Source organism: Bombina bombina, chromosome 3, assembly GCF_027579735.1.
Source record: "Bombina bombina isolate aBomBom1 chromosome 3, aBomBom1.pri, whole genome shotgun sequence".
Lineage (NCBI taxonomy): Eukaryota > Metazoa > Chordata > Amphibia > Anura > Bombinatoridae > Bombina > Bombina bombina.
Genome location: NC_069501.1, coordinates 1,195,970,805 through 1,195,986,950, shown reverse-complemented (window position 1 = coordinate 1,195,986,950; position 16,146 = coordinate 1,195,970,805). Strand labels below are relative to the sequence as shown.

At 37.0% G+C, this 16,146-nt stretch overlaps 1 protein-coding gene across 1 annotated transcript in view; it reads left to right on the top strand.

The window, feature by feature from the left end:
- The first annotated feature begins 9,687 nt into the window (after positions 1-9,687).
- LOC128654622 (putative N-acetylated-alpha-linked acidic dipeptidase) overlaps positions 9,688-16,146 on the top strand; it is a 96,960-nt gene continuing 90,501 nt past the window's right edge. Inside the window, exons 1-2 of the mRNA XM_053708629.1 lie at positions 9,688-9,865; positions 11,158-11,266. Of these exons, the coding sequence (XP_053564604.1) occupies positions 9,745-9,865; positions 11,158-11,266 (230 nt within the window). The 5' untranslated portion in view covers positions 9,688-9,744. The remainder of the gene's footprint in view (positions 9,866-11,157; positions 11,267-16,146) is intronic.

Genomic DNA, 16,146 nt, shown 5'->3' with positions numbered 1-16,146 from the left:
TTGCATGCAGCAGCAACCACAGCCTCCCAGACACTGTTCAGAGAGGTGTACTGTTTTCCCTCCTTGTAAATCTCACATTTGATGATGGACCACAGGTTCTCAATGGGGTTCAGATCAGGTGAACAAGGAGGCCATGTCATTAGATTTTCTTCTTTTATACCCTTTCTTGCCAGCCACGCTGTGGAGTACTTGGACGCGTGTGATGGAGCATTGTCCTGCATGAAAATCATGTTTTTCTTGAAGGATGTAGACTTCTTCCTGTACCACTGCTTGAAGAAGGTGTCTTCCAGAAACTGGCAGTAGGACTGGGAGTTGAGCTTGACTCCATCCTCAACCCGAAAAGGCCCCACAAGCTCATCTTTGATGATACCAGCCCAAACCAGTACTCCACCTCCACCATGCTGGCGTCTGAGTCGGACTGGAGCTCTCTGCCCTTTACCAATCCAGCCACGGGCCCATCCATCTGGCCCATCAAGACTCACTCATTTCATCAGTCCATAAAACCTTAGAAAAATCAGTCTTGAGATATTTCTTGACCCAGTCTTGACGTTTCAGCTTGTGTGTCTTGTTCAGTGGTGGTCGTCTTTCAGCCTTTCTTACCTTGGCCATGTCTCTGAGTATTGCACACCTTGTGCTTTTGGGCACTCCAGTGATGTTGCAGCTCTGAAATATGGCCAAACTGGTGGCAAGTGGCATCTTGGCAGCTGCACGCTTGACTTTTCTCAGTTCATGGGCGGTTATTTTGCGCCTTGGTTTTTCCACACGCTTCTTGCGACCCTGTTGACTATTTTGAATGAAACGCTTGATTGTTCGATGATCACGCTTCAGAAGCTTTGCAATTTTAAGAGTGCTGCATCCCTCTGCAAGATATCTCACTATTTTTTACTTTTCTGAGCCTGTCAAGTCCTTCTTTTGACCCATTTTGCCAAAGGAAAGGAAGTTGCCTAATAATTATGCACACCTGATATAGGGTGTTGATGTCATTAGACCACACCCCTTCTCATTACAGAGATGCACATCACCTAATATGCTTAATTGGTAGTAGGCTTTCGAGCCTATACAGCTTGGAGTAAGACAACATGCATAAAGAGGATGATGTGGTCAAAATACTCATTTGCCTAATAATTCTGCACTCCCTGTATAAAATGTATATTACATATTTTGGGTGATGTCATTCGTATCTATAAAATGTATATTGCATCTTTGATTCGATAACATTCGTATCTATCAAATGTATATTGCCTCTATTGATCGATGTAATTTGTATCTATTGAATGTATATTGCATCTATTGAGCTATGTACAGTGTATCGATCATATGTATATTGCATCGATTGAGCTATGTAATATATGTATCTATCAAATCTATCTATCTCGTGGTTGTGCAAGTGGACTGTTTGCGGTTGATTGCGGTGCGTAACACTTGGAGTTTGCTCTGTCACTGTGATGCGGCCGTAACCCTTACACTACCTGATAGATACGACATCATAACTGATGTTTTAAAGCACGTTATTGCAAACAATTTGGGAATGTTAGTTGATTTAGGCCCTTTATGGGTTAAAAGCAGACTCTGCATAAGCTATGTAATTTTCCATGGGAGTTTTGCCATGTATCCCCCTCCAGCATGCCACAGTCCAGGTGTTAGTACCCTTGAAACAACTTTTCCATCACTATTGTGGCCAGAAAGAGTCCTTATAGGTTTTAAAGTTCGCCTGCCTATTGAAGTCAATGGCGGTTCGTGCGGTTCGCGGGTTCGCGAACAATACCGGAAGTTCGAGTCCGCCGTTCGCGAACCAAAATTTTTAGGTTCGCGACATCACTAGTTATCAGGCCACGATTATGTATCCAGCTAAACTTAAAGTAATCAGTAACTCTGAGACCTTAGTTTTTAACTCATATAAGGAAGCAAAAGAGTTTGCAGATAATTTGGAATCAAACTAGCAGGAATTTTGCAAGCAGGTTGCAGCACTGTTATATAAAGACAGAAATGTCAGAAGTTAGGTTATGTATGATAAGAGATTTAATTTTAATGCCGAAGCAAAATTGGCTTTATTTCCAGTCCTCCCTTTTCCTTTTTTTTTTTTTTTTCTCTCTTTTTTCTGCTCCCTCGGTGGCGTCTCCTGCCTTTTATCTCTCTCCTCTTTTGCTCTCACTATCTTGTTGCACTCCCTATAGGCAAAGGGGATTTTTATCTAATAGGATTAAAGATATTGAAGAAATATGCACCCTGATATAGCGATAATCCAAGAAACACATTTGTCCTCTACAGAAATAGTTAAACTTAAATCTAAATGGATCGGGGAGGTTGTTTCCAGCCCGGGCGATAGGAGGAAAAAAGGGGTACCATGCTTATTTAACAAAGCTTTAGATTATAAGATTATTTCTAGAAAGTTAGATACTGAGGGACGATATATGATTATACATTTTTAAGTAACTGGTACACAATATGTTCTATGTAAAGTTTATGGCCCTAACCAAATAGATATAGGATTTTGGGATATATTATACCTAAAAGTGCTACCATATGTTAATAATAATTTAATGATTGCTGGAGACTTTAATATGACAATACACGCTAAACTGGATAGACTGAATGCACTGTCGCTTAAACGGTTTCAAAAAGAAGCTGCATTTTTAGGAACATTCTGTAAAAGTCTCAAACTTAAAGATATATGGCTGTAAAGGAACCTTCCGTTACTTTTGTACTTGGAGAGGACTGCAGGCCAGCTTCCTCCCCACTGACTATGGACCCAAGAACTTGAGGGGATTCTATGATTTGGGAGGTGGGTGCCCAGGGTACATTTGGAGTACTTTTGCCCTAGATTCAGAGTTACCCAGTTCCCATGAATTCCCAGAGACTCTGAGGACTGGAGGGAACTGATACAGAGTTGGGATTCCTGTGTTTTGTTGGAGTATAATGTGACAGCCCAATTCAGTATTGCCTGCTCCAACCCCCCCCCCACCACCCCCCCCCCAGACTCAGAATGTTTAAGCTTATTGCAACCTCCTGCTGTTATGTGTCTGTATATTTAGTCTAGGTGTGAGACACAGAGCAGGAGATTACACACAGCACAGACAATCTAATGCTTAGACCCCCTGTTGTTATCTAGTCTAGGTGTGAAGTGTTTTTCTGTTATTGTGTGAGTCATCCATTGTCCTTTTGTAAGTCAGGATGTGATTAGAATCTTGATTAACTAACCATTGTCTGATGTTTGTCTCATTGTATAATATTTGTTTCTATTGATTATGTAGTAACTACCCTAATTTGTTGGAAATGTATAAAAGCTGTGTTTTCTGTGCAATAAAGCAGTTCCTATTTTGACCCTCAAGCATTCAGTCTTGGCTAATGTAATGTAGCTATAACAACTAGAAGCGGCCGTTATTCTAATAGTGGCAGGTATCCAGTGGAGGCTCATGGGTTGACGTTTGGTGGGAGGAAGCTGACTTTAGCGGTATACCCAGTCTGGGGTACCGAGACCCGCTACAATGGCATATATATAACCCGGATTGCAAAGCATATACATGCAAATCAAAGTTTCATAAAACATTTTCATGAATAGATTTATTTTTAATTAACGAAAGTATGCTGAAGTTAGATATAGGAACAAAGATACATGATATCTATCTAACAGACCATGCGTGCATTTCACTCCATATTAATAATAGAAATCTAAGCAAAGGGAATAACAATTTCTTTTTCCCGAAATATATGGTAGAGAACATTAAATTTCAATATGAGCTGAGAAGATTATAGAGAGAATATTTTAATAATAACAAGACATATCTAAATAAAATTGAAATATTTTGGGAAACTGCTAAGGCATTTTTTAGAGGGGAAATATAGGCACAAATGTCTAAATGGAAAAAGATCTCCAAGGCTATAGAATTAGAACTCACAAATTACATGAAAAATACTTATAGGAAATATATTGAGAACTCTAATTCAAAAACATGGCAAAAATATCAAGAAGCCAAAAAAGTAAGAGACAGTTATATCTACCAAAAATAATTACAAGCTGAAATTCAAACTAAAGCTTATTTTTCTAACTTTAATGGAAAGACTACTAAATGGCTTGCACATATCATTAAAGCATGTAAAATGAAAAATCATATAGCAGCGATTAAAAATAAGAAAGAGAGATTTGTGTCTAATGAGGACATAATCAAAACATTTCACCTTTTTTCAGAAAGTATATATATATGCACGGGAGTGGATGGGGAGGAAAAAGCAGCCTTCTGGGGAAAAATTAAAGTGCCAAAGTTATCTAAAGAGAAACTAGATTTGCTAAATGCCCCAGTTTCACAGGAAGAAGTAACTAAAGGGATTCAATGCGTGGCTTTAAAAAAGGCCCCTGGCCCTGATCAATTGCCAGCAGAATTTTAAAAAATCTTGCAAGAGTTCATATCTCCAGTTTTGCAAGGTCTCTTTAATGAATATTATATAAAAAATAAAATGTTGTCTCCATACTTTTCCACATCTATAATAATACTTATACTCAAAAAAGAGAAAAACCCAGAATCTTTAGACGCATATAGACCGATTTCCTTATTGAATAATGACTATAAATTATTAACAGCAATAGTGGCTAACAGACTTAAATATATCTTGGATCCACTTATACATACAGATCAAGCCAGATTTATGGCAGGTAGAAACCCGACAAAAAACATGCGCAGAGTACTCACAATTATTGAACAGATATGGGCTAACAAATATAAAACAAGAGTTAATAAAGAAGCAGCAATAATAACAATTGATGCAGAAAAAGCCTTCTATTCCATCACATGGGATAATCTATTCACCTCTATTGAAAAATTTTGTTTAACAGGGCATTTCAAAGAATTTGTTCAAAAGATATATACTAATACAATATCGATATTGTCAATAAATGGACAATAATCTTCCAAAATAAACATTTCTAAAGGCACAAGACAGGGATGCCCTCTATTAGCCTTACTTTTTAACCTTGTAATAGATCCACTAGCGATAACTCTAAGAAAAGATCTAGAAGGTAATTTTTTGGGAGAAAGGAAAGTAGTACTTTCACTTTACGCGGATGATTTATTAGTATTTATAGAAAACTCCCATAAAAATATCCCTATCTTAATAGACATTATTCAACAATACAGTAAATTCTCTGGCTACAAGATTAACCTTACCAAATCTGAAATCCTCTGGCTACATAAAAACGTAAACAGTATTTTCCATACACTATTTAAGGAGGTAGAAGAGCAGATTAAATATCTTGGTATTATCTTAAGCAGGAATCTATCTAAGTGGTATGAGCTGAACTATAAAAAAAGTATGGGAATCGTTAGCAAGAGACTTACAGAAATTGGAGGTATTACCTTTGGGTGTTTCTGCCAAAATACATCTGATTAAGATGATCCTCCTACCCAAAATATTATTTTTGTGCCAAAACTTACCTCTATTTATAAAAGAGATAGATTTTAAGCAATTTCATTCAAATTGCTTAAAATGTCTCTGGAAAGGAGGGAAAGCACGCATGGCATTGAAGAGATTAATGCAGAAAAAAGAAAATGGAGGGCTTGGATTTCCTAATTTAAAATTGTACAATAGAGTGTGTATGGTTAAGATTGCTTGTGATTGTTTGATAGAAAAATATTTAGTCTCCTATGCACAGCTAGAACACAACTTGATATATCCATTTTCATTGCAAGGCTTACTTCACTCCGATCTTAAGAATATACCCAAAGAGGTGATGAAACTGAAAACAATATACAATGTAGTGGTTGCCTGGATTAAATATAATAAGGATTTAGATATAATCGGGTATCTCAATGTCTTACTATCCAAGAGAATCCAGATTTTATACCGGGAATGGAGCATAATGTTTTTAAGAAATGGGAGCAGAAGGACTTGATCTATGTAGCTCAACTTAAAGATGCAGAATTACAGACAATTAAATCATTTAAGGCATTAACACAGGAAATCGCCTTATCCAAGATTTCTATGCATATCTTCAGATTAGGCATCTCTTTTTTAATTTACGAGAAAAACATGGGAATAATTGGTCTCTGGGGGTAATAGACTTCAGTATAAAGATGTACCAAGCTGGCCTGAACTCAATATCAATTTGGTATAACTTAATGATGCAGAAAATGGGACAAGACAACTTAGAGAAAATAAACATTGCTTGGAGTATAGAGTTTAGAACGATGTCAGTAGTAGAAGTTGCACAAAGTATTTAAAGAGTAGATAAAGCTATCAACTCAACTAGCTGGAAAGAATCCCATGTAAGAATTTTATATAAGGCATATATGACACCAGCAGCTATAGCAAGGTGGTCTAAGCAAGATAAGCCAGGCTGCTCCAGACACAATTCTGCAAATGCTGATATGTGTCATTGCTTCTGGACATGCCCTAAGATCCAAAAATTTTGGAATAGGGTGAATAGGTTTTTGGAAAAGAAATGTAAACTAGAGGCACAACACATATTTTTTTATACCCAAATGCAAAAGATAGAGAGAATGTAGCATTAATTAATATGTCCATATTAATTGGGCGAAATGTTATACTGAGATCCTGGAAATCCAAATCTAGTCCAATGATGAAATAATTTAACAATAAAATACTGGTACAGATGACTATGGAACGATTTAATATAAATATAACACAGGAGAAGAGAGTAGCTTTTTTTTTCAGAAGTGGTTAAAGGTACTATCGACATTCCCAGAGAGGGTCCAAAGCAGATAATGTATCTCTTCAGAAAATCTGATTATTTCAGTATAGCCTTAATATCTAGCAGCTTTCCACAGTTCTGCAGAGACTGAGAGGTGGGAGCTAGGAAGGAGAGAGGAGCCTGGCATTCTTTTCCCTTTTTTTTTTTGTTTGTGTTTTGTTCTTTTGCTGCTTCTTGACCTAGGTGGTATGATAATTAGTTTCTTAATATTGCCAAACTATTTTTTTGTATATTTATAGACTAGGAGGAATTAAATTAGAGGTTGTATATGTGTGAAGCTGAAATAAGTACAGGATCTTGTGTGGGTATGAAATTGAAAAAAGGTGGGGGGGGGGACAATATAAGGCTTATTTCTGAGTAAAGATAATAGGCCTCCCTTATATTACCTGGGTATGGTTTGACCTGTATGAGCAAGGATACGAGGCGGGATAGAGGGATAACTTTCCCGGTTGGATTTATACTGTAGGCATGTATATGTACCTGCAGTGTCATATGATGTACTGTTCTCCCATTGTCTTCTTTTTTGTTCTGATTACAACCTCAATAAATAAAAATATTGTGTAAAAAAAAAAAAAAATTGATCTATAGATATATACAGTATCTTTAATATATACAATATTTGACAAATAGCACGTAAAACACTTGATTAAAAGAAAAGATATTTGAAGATATTATCTTATAAACAAATATCATGGTGACAGTCAGGTTAATATTCATGAACTTATTTTACTCCTACGACTTGACTCTTCTATGATGCCCCTTTACTGAAATCTGTGTGACAAAAACTTTTGACAAATGACTTTGTTAATTCAGTGATCACCTTAACATTTAAAAGCTTCAAACAATTTATCAGTAATGGCTCCAACATTTTTTGGCAATAAAATACGTCCCAGCTTTCTCCTGATGCCGACTGGAAGGCCTAGATTACATAATAGAGACTTGCAGATGTTTTGGGGGCACAACCATGACCTTCAGGGGTTTGACCAGTGATGTGCTGAAAATCATGATTATCCTAAGTAAGAAAAATCTATGTGCAGGGCTGGTGCTAGAATGTTTGGCTACATAGATGAAGACACATTTTGCCACCACTCCGAAGAAATTATATACCCTGCTATTACTGCTTCTTAACAAAATGTTCTTGTTATGTGTTACTAGATAACCTGTAGACTATAGATAACTATTTTATCTATAATGATAGATATATAGATTTATTTCTTCACATCACTTAATTGACTGTTAATCTGATCTATAAAAATATAATAGCTATAATGGTTAATTTCTGCATGACATAATGTACCAAAGTGTTGGCTTTGCATAATGAATCAAACAGTGGTGACAATATATAAAATGCACAAACCTGGAGGCAAGATGACCTGATTTCTTTTCCACCATTATGGGCTAGATTTATCAAAGCTGAGGTGTACAGGGGCACGTATACGCACCCCTGTATGCCTCAGCTCGCCTGTGGCGGGGCGAAATTACCCGCAGGTAATCAACATTGCACATGAGCGCAATTTTGCGCTTGCGTGCAATCCCGCCCCCTGCCCGTGCACAGCCAATTACGCACGGGCAGGAGCTGTCAATCTTCTTGGTCGGACTCGACGAAGAGGTTAAAGAAGCGGCGGTCTGGTGACCGCTGCTTGATAAATTACGGCGAGCAAGTTCTTGTGAGAACTTGCAGCCGTAGGGCTTTGGTAAATCGAGCCCTATATCTACACTGATACTAGCTTGTCTAATAGGAAACGATAATTATGCCAAGTATCTATACACTGAAACAGAATAGAATAAAATAGAATCATTTATTCACCAGGTATAATATATATATATATATATATATATATACACATATATACAAGGAATTCTTCAAGGTGCAAAGCGTATCAGATAACAATGAACAAACAAATACAATCAGCAGTGTAACAATCTAATCATCAATTATATTCACAAAGAGTGACTAAAGTGCAATTTATCATACCAAAGTGAAATAAGAGAAGTGTTTCTGTTTGCCATTTTAACATCCTTGGGGGGGGAGAAACTATTCAGAAAATGGTTTGTCCGAGTTTTTAGAATTATCAACCTTGGCCTACGATAAAAAGATAGACGATTAAAGGGACACTCAATAAAATTAAACTTTCATTATTCAGATAGAGCAGCAATTTTTAAACAACTTTCCAATTTACCTCCATTAACAAAATGTGCACAGTCTTTTTATATTTTACCTTTTTGAGTCACCAGCTCCTACTGAGCATGTGCAAGCATAAGTGTGTATGCATTTGTGAATGACTGATTGCTGTCACATGGTAAGTGTATGCATTTGTGATTGGCTGATGGCTGTCACATGGTACAGGGGGAGTGGAAAAAGACATAATTTAAAATTGTCAGAAATAAAAATCTACTACTCATTTGAAGTTCAGACTAAGTGCTATTGCTTTGTCTTGTTATTTTACATTTGCTGATTATGCAAATCTACAGTGTTGACTGTTCCTTTAAACAATAGCCAGGGTGAGATGAATCAGATAGTGGGTATCGGCCTTTGTTATTAGAACAGGGTCAGATTATCTTTACAAGTTTATCATGATTAGTATAACTGCTAATTAAAAGAAGATGGTAAAAAAAAAAGTTTTGATTTTACAGTAGAACAACAATCAGTACTGGACCTAATCCACATGTTTTTGTTTCAATATCTCGCATTAGGAAACAGATGTGAAAGATACTACCTTTTAATTATTATGTGTTTGGTTTTGAAAAAGAACTTTTTTTTATTTTATGTCATATATTGGGAAACAAAAGACAAGACATTTCTAATCAGTACTTGAAATCCTTTTGGCTCCTGATGAGTTAATAAATGCACTGGACTCAGCAGGGAACTTTGACCTCTGGATCCTGGCATGCAGAAGAAAAGAGGAGGGTCCCAAGGTAATTAGTTGAAGTCCTTTGGCTTGCATTTTTTTTTTGGAAGTCACTAAAGGATTCTTGCACGCTGGCTCTGTGATTCTACCCCCCTTAGTTAGGGCCTCTCTGTATAAACACTAGATCTGAAAATGTTAAGACTTCTTAACAGTGATGATTATGAAACGGCAGGGACAAAAGGCATGGGCTCTCGTAACCTCCTTGTTTTGGCTCTTGGTGTTGTCCTTTTTTTTGTCTTGGGATTCACAATAGGTAATGTACCGTAGTGATATATTTGTATGTATGTCAGAATCATATGGAATATTAACATCACAAAGAGCCCATCTCTGCAACCACAAAACTGTATGGGGTGTGAACTGATTAACTGAACTATGTACAGACCTGATAACTTTAAAAGCAATATCAAAGTTTTCATTAATTTGCATGTCTGGTGTTGTCACATAAAATGTCACAGTGATCTGCTATAATATACACATTTATTTCTCCCTCTTAATTTATTGTTGAGGTTTTATGGGAGGTTATTTTTACAAAACATATTATTTTAACCTATTGCTGAATATTTTTGAGACTGGGATGATCCAAGACATATTGAAATCTAATTATTTTTATTATAAAATAATCTTTTGTGTTAGCTATATTTTTTGTTTTAATATATTAATTTTTGCGCTTACTACATTTAGAGACGCATTTTAGTGAGTCAAATGTGATAGAACCACAATACATGTTAGATATGAAAAATATAAATTTGTTAGAGATTTCTGAGCCTAGTTGACTACAGAGGAACAGATCTGTACATTGTGATTTTGCATTTTATAGTGTTATTTTATAAATCCATGCTGTGATCTGCAGAACAGACCTGGGAGTGTGTCATAATGTCTTAATGTCTGACTTTATAGCTCTGAATATATAAAATCCAATTTTATACATATACATATATATACATTTTAACTAAAACTAATGTAAATGTTTAACGAACACGCCGAATATTCAGGGAAACATAATGTAATATCTATACCTATATATATATTCATATAGATATAAAGGTATAGATATATATTTGACAAACAAATAATCAGTTATATGTATCAAAATATATATTTAAAAATAAAAAAGAATATTTTGTCCTATGTTAAAAACATTGGAATGTAAAACATGAATTACTTACGTCGGGTTGAGCACACTTGGTCTAATGCGGTTTTGGGTTTGCACGCAAACTATTTGTGTCTTTTTTTTTCTCAGCTGCACACTCCATTATTGTCTATGGGGAGAAGTTAGTGTGGTCGAGATATCTGGAATCCTGAAGTTAGCGCGCCAGTTTTTGCATGCAAGCAAACCATTTACTTTGAACTTGTAATATGTGTGCTAACCTGCACATGTTAAAAGTTAACTTCCAGTGGTTTTTGCGCTCAAGCAAAAGTGCTAAAGAGCACATCAATTGTAACCTGGCGCTAACAATGTGGCAATTAAAATTATTACTGTTCTAAATTACACCCATTGGACTGAGTATAACACTTTAAACATCAATATGTTTCATTTTCCTCTAGGATGGTTTGCCAAGCCCATTGGAAAGACAAGCCCCACCCAGACGTACCCAAATATGAAGAAAGTCTTTCTGGAAGACATGAAAGCAGAAAACATAAAGCAATTTCTTCAGTAAGGTTAATCCTTGAAATTAAAATATTTGCTCTTGGTGCATTCATTTTAATGAATTATGGGTAATAATTATACTACCTTTTTTGCAGGTTTTTAGATCTTCTGCATTTATATTTTACTTGCAATGTAATTCACTATATCAGATTGTTCTTACTGCTGATATGATTCTAATGGTAACTAAAATGCAAAACAGTTTGGTTTTTTTTAGAGGTCCACTTTTCTTTTTTGGAAATGCAATACAATGTTTCTTTTGGAAAGTGCAATTTTTTATTTTTTTATTAACATTATGCTTCCAGCATGTGTCAAAACACTATAAAATAAATATCATAAAGCTGGTTCCTCTAGATCTCACTATAATTTATACCTTCAATGCACACTCAAACAAAACGTTATCCCCTCAAAAACGTTCAAATTTCATAGAATGCAGTAAAAAGTTATAGAGAGTTGCGCCCCTAAGAATATCAGGGCTAAAGGTTAAAGGGACAGTCAAGTCCAAAAAAAACTTTAATTTTTCAAATATGACATGTAATTTTAAACAACTTTCCAATTAACGTTTATCAACAATTTTGCTTTGTTCTCTTGGTATTCTAGTTGAAAGCAAACCTAGGGAGGTGCATATGATAATTTCTAAGGCCTTGAAGGCCGCCTCTATTTTATTTACTTTTCACAGCAGGGGAGAGCAAGCTCATGTAGGCCATATAGATAGCATTGTGATCACGCCCGTGGTTAGTGGCAGACACTGCACTAATTGGCTAAAATGCAAGTCAATAGATAATAACTAAAAGTCATGTGATTAGGGGCGGTCAGAAGATGCTTAGATACAAGTTAGTCACAGAAGTAAAAAGTGTATTACTATAACAGTGTTGGTTTTGCAAAACTGGGGAATGGGTAATAAAGGGATTATCTATCTTTTTAAACAACAAACATTCTGGTGTTGACTGTCCCTTTAACTATTTCTATATGTTCAATTAAATCAACAAGTAAAGATTATATATAAACTCTTATATGCTTATAATAAAATACAGTTTTAAAATTTCAGTTGTGGCCACAACTATCTAAATGAATAAATAATGGAATATTCCCAAAAAATACACAAATATGTATAAAAAGTTTATGTTTTCAAAAATGCAACAATTCTTGCAATTATTTTAAAATGGATAGTACTTCAAAGTCGTTTTTTATAAATTCAAGGCAAAATTGCAACAAGTTATGGTCAAAGCAAAATTGCAACGTAGTATTGTTGTACAATGCGGTGTTTCCCAGCCGTTATTTGCTCAAAACCGGCTTTTTAATATTTCAGCCAATCAGCTTGTTCAATCCATTTAAAAAGTTCTGTTACTTTGAAAAGGCAGTTCTTAAATATATCACAATAAAACGGTGTGTTTCCTTGCAATATTAATCTCTTTAGGTTCGGTGCATACTTTCTAACCTCACGGTTAACTTAAAGGGGGCTCTTACCTCTTATATTCAGTTTTATTCAGATAGAGACCGGGGGTGGCTTCTTTATTCAAGCCTTACCTGAGCCGTCCTCTTCAGTTACCGGGTATCTTGGAAAGTGCCCGTATGGTTCCGTTGTTTTGTTATTCAGCTGAACTCGTATTAGCTCTTTGTGGAAAGCGGTCTCCTGGAGAAAGAAAAGCTTTTTACACTACGAAGCGGGTGAGCGGTATTGACAGCTGAGACCGCTTTCCACAAAGAGCTGATACGAGTTCAGCTGAATAACAAAACAACGGAACCATACGGGTATTGCTTAAGACTTGATAAAGGAAGGAACTCTTCTGCATTGCATGGGCAGTGTACATTGTAACAATAGCATATGTTCACATTTTCAAAGTGAACATTTTATAAGTGATTCACTAGCAATATAGCAATAGAATTATACAAGAACTGCATTCACTACTCAGCACAGTGCTGCTTATTAAGAGAACATGCTGCCTATTGACATCTGCTGAAAAATTGCACACTGCATCAAGCTAACCCTATTCTCTCTCCTCTGCTTTCAGGTACGTGAATAGAGACCCTGTCATTCTGCAACTATTCACTGCTCTCTGGTGTCTTTTACTCTCCTGTAACTCTCTTCTGGTACGTGAATAGAGACCCTGTCATTCTGCAACTATTCACTGCTCTCTGGTGTCTTTTACTCTCCTGTAACTCTCTTCTGGTACGTGAATAGAGACCCTGTCATTCTGCAACTATTCACTGCTCTCTGGTGTCTTTTACTCTCCTGTAACTCTCTTCTGGTACGTGAATAGAGACCCTGTCATTCTGCAACTATTCACTGCTCTCTGGTGTCTTTTACTCTCCTGTAACTCTCTTCTGGTACGTGAATAGAGACCCTGTCATTCTGCAACTATTCACTGCTCTCTGGTGTCTTTTACTCTCCTGTAACTCTCTTCTGGTACGTGAATAGAGACCCTGTCATTCTGCAACTATTCACTGCTCTCTGGTGTCTTTTACTCTCCTGTAACTCTCTTCTGGTACGTGAATAGAGACCCTGTCATTCTGCAACTATTCACTGCTCTCTGGTGTCTTTTACTCTCCTGCAACTCTCTTCTGGTACATGAATATTTACATAGAGCAAATGATTTTAGTTTGTTAATTTAGTCCTACATCTGTTGTAATGTTATCCAATGTGTTATTTCTAATGTTCATTTAACTGCCATGTGATATTCAATCCTTATCAATACTTGCTATTATTCTAAAATGTATAGCTGTCTTATTCCATAGTTTTAACCTCCCCCAAATTTTATTGTCTGTTTACTTAACATCTCACCCTGACCAGACCAGAATCTAACTTTCCAATTGGCCTTTCCAATTGTCTTTGATTAGCAATCAACTAAATTTAGTGGACTCAGCTGACTGCCCTCCCTGCATATATTTCACACTAGTTTGGGATGTGCATTGCACAGGGGTGCATTGCATGGGCAGTGTACATTGTAACAATAGCATATGTTATCATTTTCAAAATGAACATTTTATAAGTGATTCACTAGCAATATAGCAATAGAATTATACAAGAATTGAACATGGATTGGGCAAGGGGCAAGACACAAGGCAAGTACTTATGAAATATTATGTTTGATATACCTTACTGTTTTCAAATGCAATTGCTACTGTAATACTGTGTCTTATGTGTTTAACTGGTTCCCTCTTTTGTAAAAATGCCTAATATCTTCTTATTCCTTTTTGCTGCCTTTTGTCTCTATAACAAACTGCATTACTCAATTACTCCTTCTCCCTCTCCACCTGCACTGTTTATTAGCCCATCTCTCTTAAACTCACATTACTTTTGTACTCATGAACTTTACCTATTCCTAAGCACTCTCTCTCCCCCCTGCACCTTGTCTCAAAAGCAGTCTCACTACTGCAAATCTGTATCTCATCTTATGTCACTCTCCCTCTTGCTTCTACTAACTGCTGGTGACATCTCCCCTAATCCTGGTCCCCAACAACTGCCTAGCCGTGCACATCCATGTGTACCATCCCACAGGCTCAAAAAACAAAACTCTGACAACCTTACTCACATTCATCTTGCATCAAAAGCCACTTCCCCTTTCACTTGTGCACTTTGGAACTCTCGCTCTGTTTGCAACAAACTCACTTCTGTACATGACCTCTTTATCTCCCGCTCCCTCAACCTTCTGGCCCTAACAGAAACCTGGCTCTCTCCCCTAGACACAGCATCCACTGCTGCTCTGTCACATGGGGGTCTCCACTTCAGCCACACTCCTAGGTCTGGTAATAGACAAGGAGGTGGTGTTGGTATTTTACTTTCCTCTCATTGCACCTTTCAACAAATACACCCCATCTCTTCCCTCACATTTTCTTCATTCGAAACCCACATGATTCGCTTATTCTCTCCTCTTTCTATACGTGTCGCAGTCATATACCGTCCTCCTGGCTCCTCTACTCAATTTCTAGATCACTTGGCTGCATGGCTACCTTATTTCCTTTCCTCAGACACCCCTTCCCTCATTCTTGGTGACTTCAACATCCCTCTTGACAATCCCACTAACTCCTCTGCAAAACAACTTCTGCAACTCACTTCCTCTTTTGGTTTGTCACAATGGACTGATTCTCCCACTCACAAAGATGGTCACTCCCTTGACCTGATCTTTAGCTATCGATGCACCCTCTCAAACTTCACAAACTCCCCCTTTCCTCTTTCTGACCACCATCTCCTTACTTGCAACATATCATCCCTCCCTACAACTCTCCCTCCTTCTGCTCCTCACACCAAACTTCACAGAAGCATTACGTCATTAGATCAACAACAGCTTTCTAATTCCATCAAACCTCTCCTCTCATCCTTCTCCTCCTTTTCATGCCCTGACCAATCTATCTGCCACTATAATTCCACCCTTACATCCGTCCTTGACAATCTCGCCCCTCTTACCATAGCTCGGAAATCAAACACTCATCCTCAGCCCTGGCACACTCCACTGACACGATACCTACGCAGATGTTCCCGTACTGCTGAGCGGCACTGGAGAAAATCTAGGAGTTCAGCTGATTTTCAAAACTACAAATTTATCTTGAACTCCTACTACTCTGCCCTTAATTTCCATAAGCAACACTACTTCTCTACTCTTATCTCTAATCTTTCTTCAAACCCAAAACGTTTGTTCTCCACTTTCAATACTCTTCTCTGCCCTCCCCCACCTCCTAATACAACTTCTCTGTCAGCTCAAGACTTTGCCAACCACTTTAATAACAAAATCAACTCCATCAGAAATGAAATCAGCTCTCAACATAATTCCATTCCCTCACCCCCTCAAATGCTCTCAACCAACCACAACCCACATAACCTTAAACTTAGCTCATTCTCCCCTGTTACTGAGGAAGAAGTTTCGGCACTTATACTGCGCTCTCACCTCACT